This window comes from Halyomorpha halys, unplaced genomic scaffold (genome assembly GCF_000696795.3).
Source record: "Halyomorpha halys isolate HHAL.00 unplaced genomic scaffold, Hhal_1.1 Scaffold1.1, whole genome shotgun sequence".
Classification (NCBI taxonomy): Eukaryota; Metazoa; Arthropoda; class Insecta; order Hemiptera; family Pentatomidae; genus Halyomorpha; species Halyomorpha halys.
The window spans coordinates 2524892-2534423 of NW_027115366.1; the positions used below are offsets into that span (position 1 = coordinate 2524892).

Here is a 9532-nt window from a genome sequence, read left to right on the forward strand (position 1 = left end):
TTAAATTCAGTAATTTAGTGGGCAAAATTCATAAATGTATTACCTATATGTTCTGTTTCCATTTCATTTATGTAAGTTTACAAGTGTAACATGCTTATGCACAGAGATAGCTAACTAACCTGAAAGAATTCATTAAGCATATCAAATCTATTGCGAAATTTCACTTTATTTCATCACTTTAAACTAAGCATACAACAGAGTTGTGATGAAATTATTTTTAATGGTAGAAAATGTAGCACTTGTAGAGAATGACCCAGACAGTTCGATTGTCCAAAAAAATAAAAGTATCCATGAGGATCATCTGTCGTAAGCATCAGAGATATATTAAATATCGATTTTTATACGTTATAACAAGTAAACGGAGTGGGAACTGCAGCTGAAAAAAAGCTGTGTACCAATGTAGCGACACCGCTACCTACTGTCCTATACTGTAACTGCTACAGCCACCAAAACCGCTATGGTCTGCCATGACGCAACCATGGAAACTACTACTGTCACGGGGCAGACATCAAACGTATATTAATATTTGTAAGATGCCTTGTGTATATACTTTAATTTCACACATGTAACAACTATATAAGATACTGTAATATTAATAAATGTATCATTTGAATTAATAAAGATTGCAACAGAATCTTCTGATCCACTGAAAGCTAACGTCTTACATGTGACATCTCTTATGGGGTTTAATTAGCCCAGAGTTGACTAGGGGCAAATTCAAAGACCTCTCTGCTAATTTACGCTTTATAGTATTCCCCTGATTAGAAGGTAGCGTATAGCATATTCAGTTGATTAGTACATTATAGATATTTCGGCATAAATATATGGATTTAATGTTAATGTTGTCCTCTGAATCTCTCCTGTCATAAGGCCCTGCTAGAAGTTGCCATCCTTGAGATCTAACACCTGTGAACTCCTAAGACTCATCACTATTTGGGCACTTTTTTTTTCTTTCATAGTCCCAACACTCCCATTGAAGTCCTATATTGTTCCAGTTATCTACAGGTGACAAAATCATTCTAACTTTGGTGGGGAAGTGAAGTTTTTCATTTTATGAGACTGCCACACAATGGAAAAAGTCAATGCCACAAGTCAGAACCGAACCAGCGCCACTCACAGATCTCAGACCTGTGCCTAACCACCTGAGCTATGGACGGCCCATTTTGGCACTTCAACAGTGTTGTAACTTCTCAATCTCATCCTTTCTTTATACCTGGAGGAATAATGGAAGAATCTGAGCCCTATGTCCTTCCTTAAAGTTCTAAAGCGAATACCCTTAAGACTTACTTATCCCCACTTGGTTGTATGCATCTTTCCTAGAGACTATGCCTACCATAATGCAGGAATCGGTAAGCTAACTCTCAGCCACGTCCCATCCTTCTGTCCAACAAACATAATGAATATATATTGTCCGAGGATTTGTGAGGAAAATATGTATTTTATTTACCTCAGTATCAAATCCTAGTCAGACGTGGTGGCCGTGCGGGCTGAGGCGCAGGTCCCAGAACGCTTGGTTCGTTTTCCACCTGGGGCAGTTAACATTCATTTTTCGGTGGTCATGAGGAATGAATCTTGACAATCCCACCGTGGTTAGTACACGGCGGCAACTCAGTTACCTGCCAGGAGTTGGCAAAAAGACCACTAGGCCCACTTGCCGGACTTGTTCCCCCCACCAAATACCACTACCAGTACCATACCTTAGTGTAATTGCATTTCATGTTATCAATTCTTTTACTTTGTTACATTATTTTAGTTGTTTGTATCTTTTTTAGCCCTAAAGAAGTCCTGGAAAGTGGGGAAAAAACATTGCCTCATAATAAAGTTTTTGAGTTTTTTTTACTGTACTCAGGACCAGATTATCTTCCTTTTATAAGATTATGGTTTAAATGTTTCTTTAAAAACTATTACTAGGGTGAATATAAAGCAGATTATGTAAAGAACATTGTATTACAGAATCTTCTCTGGAATATGAATGTAAAGGAGGGAATTATTCCCTCCTCACACTGGTGTGGTCTTTAAGGAACTAGAGTGGATCACTCTCCAGAGAAGCAATGTTAGTCCGCTCTAATGTTATACCAAAATTTTAATTTCTATTGAAATTCAAAAGAATTCTATTACAAATACAATGTTAGTTACATTTTTGAAACTACAATGATCCCACACCATTTTAAAGTAAACTTTATGTGTTAAGCTTAAATTCTAAGAACAAAATAAGTGTAAGTACGAAAATAAGCATTAACTTTAAGTTAGCTTGTTTTTGTTAGAAAACTACAGAATCGTGTTAGATATCATTATGCATTAGAAAAAAAGAATATTTGATATAAATAATTTTCCAGTAAACATGATATAAAGATATACAGATTTTCTCATAAAAAATTTAATGATCAAACAAAATCAAAATTTAACAACAATATACTTAAAAAACAACATTTATATTCAAAATAAAGAAACAGAGTTTCATCTGAAAATAACCTGCAACTGAAAATAAGTAAATAACCAAACAATAAAAGTTGGTAGGACACCGAAGAATCTGTGATTGAAAGTGATGTACTAAAAAAATTAAATATTAATAACAGTTTATGAAATAGCAGTTACCTCTCCTATTCTAAATAGATCCGAGTATTATAAATATAAACCCAGCCGGTGTGATAAATAGTGAATTCACAGGCTAATAATTAACCTATTACTGAAACACATTATCACCAAGTAACTGCTAACCCGTAATCTGTTATCAAGAGTTTCTGTTTAGCGCTTCATCAATCACTTAAGACTAACTTTGAAAAAGTTTTTTTTAGCTAATATCCATTCCAGAAATAATAATTATAAATAAACATAATTAATCAATAAAAAACAAATACAACAACAAAAAGGCAACAAGAAAAATAATTGATTAACATAACAAATTTATTTTTTAACTTCTTAGAATAAATATTTGATTGCATTTTTATGTAATAATATAAATACTGATTGCATTAGATATCATTGTTACATATAATTTGAATATTTTATAAACAACATACAGCAAAGACACCAAGCGACATTTATATCGATAATTCTTTGTACTGAGGTTTCACGATAATGACTAAATATGAATAAAAAAATTCTCACAGCGGTATGAAAATAGTTTTCACAAGATTTCATGAAATGCGATAGAAAAGTTTTACACATTTATATTACCATTTTGAATATTACCTCAGTGAAAATTTTTTACTAAGCATTTATTTTTTTAAACTATCAATAAGAATAAAATATTTTAAAACATTGAAAATGAAGAAAACTTAATCACAATGGATAAAATTCAGGGTAATTAATAAATTACATTGAAATTTACGGAGTTAAGTTAAAATTCGTTTAAAAAATCATGACTAGCTGCTAATGAATCAAATAATATTTGGTTTCTCTGCTTAACAAAAATATATTAAACAAATAGCTCATAAAAATATACATATTTTTTTGTACATAATTATTTACAATAATCATTTAAATATCGCAAAGCTATTTTAGAACATGGAAAAATTTATCTCACAATCTTTATAAGAATAATTAAAAAAAAAAACAAATAAATAAGGAATGTTACAATAAACTAAACGTTTTAACCCTTAAAGAAAAAAATACAATGAATAAAATACATAGAATTATGTTTAAAAAAAAATAATAAGTTTACATAGTTGACTTTCAATCCTCACTCAGAATGATTCATGCATTACAAAAAATAAAATGTTTGACTCGATTCATCATTTATCATATTCATCCTTCATCATAATTTTCAAAAGATGATTCTCGATTCACTTTCAATTCTAATTGAGTAATTATCAGAAATAAACTTTAAAACTCTCTTTAATGTTTTTAAATAAAAAAAAAAAAAAAAAAAATAGTATCATTTTATAAAGAGATACAAAGGACAGTAAGTTTCAGTTTCGATATAATTTTTCCCTAAAATCTGGTAATTAAAGACTGATAAAGTTTCCTTATGAAGCAATTAAACATTAAGTAAACGAGCCCTTCCATTAAAACTAATTTCGGAAATAATGATCACATTAAAAAAATTGAATTAAAAAAAAATAATAAAAGAAATATGGTCTAGGTGCGGTCAAAATAACTCAAATAATAAATAAACTATTTATTATTAGTCAACATTTTGTCCCACTTGGCAGAGCTTCATCGGGGCTAAAAAAAAATATAACAAAATGAGAGTTTGTGTCTTTTTTAGTCTTTATGTATTTTTTTTAGGCCTGATGAAGCCCAGCAAAGTGGGACAAAATGTTGACTCATAATAAATACTTTATTTACTATTTAAGTTATTTTTACCACATCTGGACTACCTTTCTTTATTAATTATACACTATTAATAAACGATCTTCTAAAAAAATAAAAAATAAATTACTGAAATAAGCCTACTCATTTACTGTTTATTAAAGTAACATTAATTCAAAGTATAGAGTAGGCAAAAACAATGTTTGTTGCAACTCTTAAAAATAATTTATATATAATAAGCATAAATATATTATTATTGTGTAATAAATATTACAATTATATTCAAGATAGAAAAACAATAATATTTAAATCACTCAGATCAAATTTAACAAATGAATATAAAGGAAGGAGAGTGTAATGTAAAATATATTTACGAAACATTATAAGAATCGAACTCAAATTATTCAAAATTGTACAAATATAACTTTAACAATTGTATTTGAAGACTAATTTATTTTTATTTATTATTAATCTACATCCTCTACACAACTTAAAAAAAAAAATGACATGGGTTTTGAGTAAACTAATTAAATATGTATTTATAGTAATTATTGTCTATTAAAAATGTTTACATGGTTCAACTAAAATCGTGATATACATACTCCCTTCCTTTCCAGATGAAAACATCATTTTTTCAATATATTATAAATATTAGAAACACTAATTTATAAATCTCATAATATCTTAAATAATTTCAGAGTAACAAATAAATAATAATTTATCCGAATGAACTTGAATACTTCTTAGTTATATAATAAGTAAGTTATTTCTTGCACATGGACATTCATAACAAAAAGTGTACATTTAAAATGACCGATATTTGATTTTAAAACATTATAACAATTATTTTAATTAAATATTTTTCCAAATAAAGCATATGCATTGAATATTTATAATTTTTTAATTAGGAACATCTTAAAATAAAATCCAAGCATTGTAGGTAATGTAAGCTATCAAAAACTGTAGGTTTGCCCATACGATCAACGACACATTAAAATTAATTTCTCACCACTCAATATCACAAAATTTTTTGTAAACATCTAGAAATATTTCACAACTTACAATAAAGATAATGCAAAAATAACGCTGATATAAATAGCAACACATCATTTCTAAGTATGTCGCTTGAGCTTTTTCCAGTTGAAACTTTGGGAACGTTGAGAACAAAGACACATAAAGTTTCATCAGATGTGACATCGTGTGATAACACTGGAAACATCTGTTTGGTTTGGCTGTCAGAACATACTATTTGGTTCATGCTTTCGATGAGTTCTAATCTTGACTGAACCGATATTGTATTGGCTCCTGAAACTTCAGTGAGGTGACGTCTCATCCACTGTGCCAGCCATTTGGTGTTACATCCGCAAATTAATGGGTTTTTACCAGCATGTATACCTCCTGAAATACAGAAAACTAGTTATAAAAACTTTTTGATTCTATTGAAATTTTGGATAATCTCCAAAACGTTTTGTCTTAATTGTATACTTTACAAATTAATTTTTATTTGTGTCATTAAACAAGCTTTTTATTTTTAAAATAATCCCTTTATTTACATGAATTCCTTAGAAGCTAACATAGCGAAGGAAATTATAAAGCAACGTTCATAAAACGATAATTTTATTAGGAGAAACTAAAGGTATGCACTTCAATGAAACCTGTGAAATCTTCCATAGGAACATTCAAAAATATTTATACTAAATTCCTAATAAGAAACTAGTCCTAAATCTATAATTTTATAAACCTAGCTTAACTTTTGCTAAATGTTAACTTTTTTTAAAAAAAACAAAAAACAAAAACAACATTACAATATTTTCAAAGTTGAAATTATTTAATTTTTTTCAAAACAATGAAATTCATATCTTTTACTTTTTAGTGGGGAGGTGAGAATTTAAAAATTCTTAGGCAGAAAGTATTTCATATATTTCATATGAACGTATTTCATCTGAACAATAATTGTTTTTAATTTTCTTAAACCGATATTTTATAATTTTAATCATATTTTTTAAAAGCTAAAAGATGAAGGAATATGAATATCTTAGGGAGTTTATGAAAATAGAAAAAAATAATATTAAAAAGAACAAAATTATTCAAAATTTCAGTGTTTGGTGTTATGAAAAATAAAAATTTACAATATTGTTATCAAGCTAATACATTATACCAAAGGTTCCTGATCGGGGTTCTATGAAATAATTTGGGAATAGGTCATTCCATGTCAACTTGACACAATTTTGAACCTTCTCATTTTTTCTTCCAATTTTGTGTAGGTTTTTTTAGGTTACCTAAGGTTAGTTTTTTTTATTCCCTAACTTTTCTTAGTTTTTGCAGAAAGAAGGAATCATTTATTTGTATCAAATGATAATGTAGGGGTTCTGCCATTTTCCTAATTCTACTGAAAAAGATTCTGCCATTTTCCTACATGCAACAAAAGGATTCTACAGCCAAAACGAGGTTGGGAATAACTGCAATAGACTATTAAATTTTGAAGAAACATTGTTAAATCTTCAAAATTAGAAAAAATAATGAACAGTTGAATCAAGGCATTCCTAGAAAAACATTTCAGCATGAAGTAAACACATTACCTTTTCATATTTTACAAAGCGTTACATGGTTTTCATGTCACTTCTTTGGTGAAATGATGGGTGGAAAATTATCGAGATCTTCCTGGTTTTTGTTTTTTTCTGACAAATCTCAACTTCATCTATGGGTCTTAGCAGATAGTTTGGCCCCTATGAATGTGATGCTATCACGTAATAGACAACAGATTGACTTGATTCTCTGCACATCATATCTGGAGTTAGAAGATATTTTCCTAGTTCCATAATAAAATTAAACCTTGTATGATGATGCAGTATGAGCTCAAAGGGCAAAGGTATAAACATTTAATTGCTACCTGAATTAGTCATACTGATATGTATTAAGGTATTAACAATTATCAATATTAATAAAGTTTTTGCCATATGTTCTGATACCTGGCCGAGGTAGGATACCTTCCAAGGGACACCTATGGATACCACAGTAGTCTCATACCAGAATTTTTCACACTTGGTTCATGGGTACCACTTGTCGAAGAAGCAGTAGCCATTAAGGCAGGTAGAGGTTTTCTAGACATATCAGAAATTTCCCACCCCCTCTTGGGCCCAGAGGGGATGCTCACCTATGGCCAATGAGGAATAAGATTAAAAAAAGGTGACGCCTCTAAAGGGAGGTGGGAAAAAGAGGCATGACAACTCGAAATGAAAAAGGGCTAGAGAAGAGGTCCTAAGGGAATTCCACGGCAGAGACGACACCCACGGCAAAGACATGAATCATCCATCAGCAGTACATATATGTATATATTAGGTAATAAGTTATGATATAATATAATATTTTATGGCAAACCATTTGTCTGAATCATTTCAATGATTTAATCATATCATTGCAAGCATTTTACAAACCATGTAAATAAATACTATATTTCTTCGATATAGTTTATATACTATTATACTACCCAGTACCACCTCTTATTATATTATATATTTCCAATGATAACAATATTTTATAAATATAAAGGTACTTAATTGGTAACTGATAAACACAAAATAGGCCTTTGGAAAATAATTCAATTATTATCATAGGTAGGACTCAATTAGTTAACTTATTTTTGGATAATTGCCATCAGAGATTGTCCTGGTATCCCGACGACAGATACATAGCAATACCCCACCTCCCGAGTTAAAAGTTGATGTATACATAAAAAAACTAACTACAACTTTGGGTCCATTATAGACCAGTTTGACTGCACACACAAGATAGATAATAAATAATGAAAAGTAAAGTCTTTTACTTATAATATAAAAAATTTCACTAACCTGGAAATGCTTTAGAACCAAATCTCCTAGTTTCACCAATTGTTCTATAAAACAATTCAGGACCTATGTTTGTGAATTGGTTATTAGATAAGTCTATAGTAAACTTTTTGTTTTCTAGTTTGCTAAAAATGTGTTTTGGTAAATGTGATACACTGGTCCCAGTAATTCTTAGCTCGAAGTTCGAGTAATTAGTAAGAGCATTAAGGGAACTGGTATCGATGTACTTCAGACTTTTACCAGTAATTTCGAGCAAACGTAATTTTTTCGGCAAATGTTCTGGTAATTGATTTGTAATTTTTTCATCTGTCATCTGTAAATAGAGCTCTCTCAATTTGCCCAAATTTGACAGAATTCTTGACAGATTGATGCCTACGGATGATTTTAGATGTAGTTTGATGGAAGTAAGTTGCACCAATTCCACAAATATACTCGGGTCGATTGTTTCCAGATTGTTCATATTTTGCAGATTCAACATTCTCAACGAATACAGACCGAAGAAACAAGACTGGTCCAGAACCTAAAACATATCACATTGTAATATTTAAAACAGTTAAAAAAAAAAAAAGTAACTGTACAACATACAATAAAATATGGAGGTTTATGCATAAGGAGGATGGAAGATAAAGATTAAGGAAAATATAATAAATCAGGTATATAACAGCTGCTGCTAACAGGTTATTTTATAAAAGGAAGATGGTCTGGGTACGGTTGAAATAATTCAAATCGTAATCAAATCATCCACTGTGAGGCAACATTTTGCCCCCACTTTGCAGGGCTTTCTGAACGATGGAAAGCTAAAGAATGGAAAAGGTTATATTATATTTAATTTTTAAACTTTTTATTTTTAGACCAACTTAACACTATCGACTATCATATAAATCTTGATAGTAGGTATATGATAGTTGATAGTATTAAGTTTATCTAAAAATAAAAACTTTAAAAATTAATGAGATTGTGACGAGATGGGGTGATTTGACTTGTAATTGATGACCAGGGCAGAATAGCCTGCAATAGGTTTTTAAAGAATTGGATGTGAGGTGAGACGTTGTTTATCATTAAATAGTTTTTTAATGTTTTGTACCTTTATTAACCACCACCCAGACTATTTTACTACAATCTACTTCATATGGTTATATCTTCATCCAATTTATTTTATACTATTTCATCACATCATTAATTTATTTTATTTTTAATTCTTGGAGAAGTTTGTCAGGGGGGTGCGGTCAACGAAGAACAACATAAATAAACAAAACCATATTTATTTATTTTATGCCGACGTTTTGACCTGAGTTTCAGGTCTTCATCATGGCTATAGAACAAAAGAGATAACAACAACATCTAGAGTAACATACAATTGAAAAGGAATAGTACACAAACAAATTTAGATTTATACAAAATATTGAATTAAATCATAAATGATAAAAAATTGA

General features: G+C 29.8%; 1 protein-coding gene across 1 annotated transcript in view; it reads right to left on the minus strand.

The window, feature by feature from the left end:
• Positions 1-2883: 2883 nt before the first annotated feature.
• Positions 2884-9532, minus strand: part of LOC106692548 (chaoptin) — a 22331-nt gene continuing 15682 nt past the window's right edge. The window contains exons 6-7 of the mRNA XM_014438593.3: positions 8103-8619; positions 2884-5652 (exon numbers count right to left, since the gene is read on the minus strand). Coding sequence (XP_014294079.1) covers positions 5306-5652; positions 8103-8619 — 864 coding nt within the window. The 3' untranslated portion in view covers positions 2884-5305. The remainder of the gene's footprint in view (positions 5653-8102; positions 8620-9532) is intronic.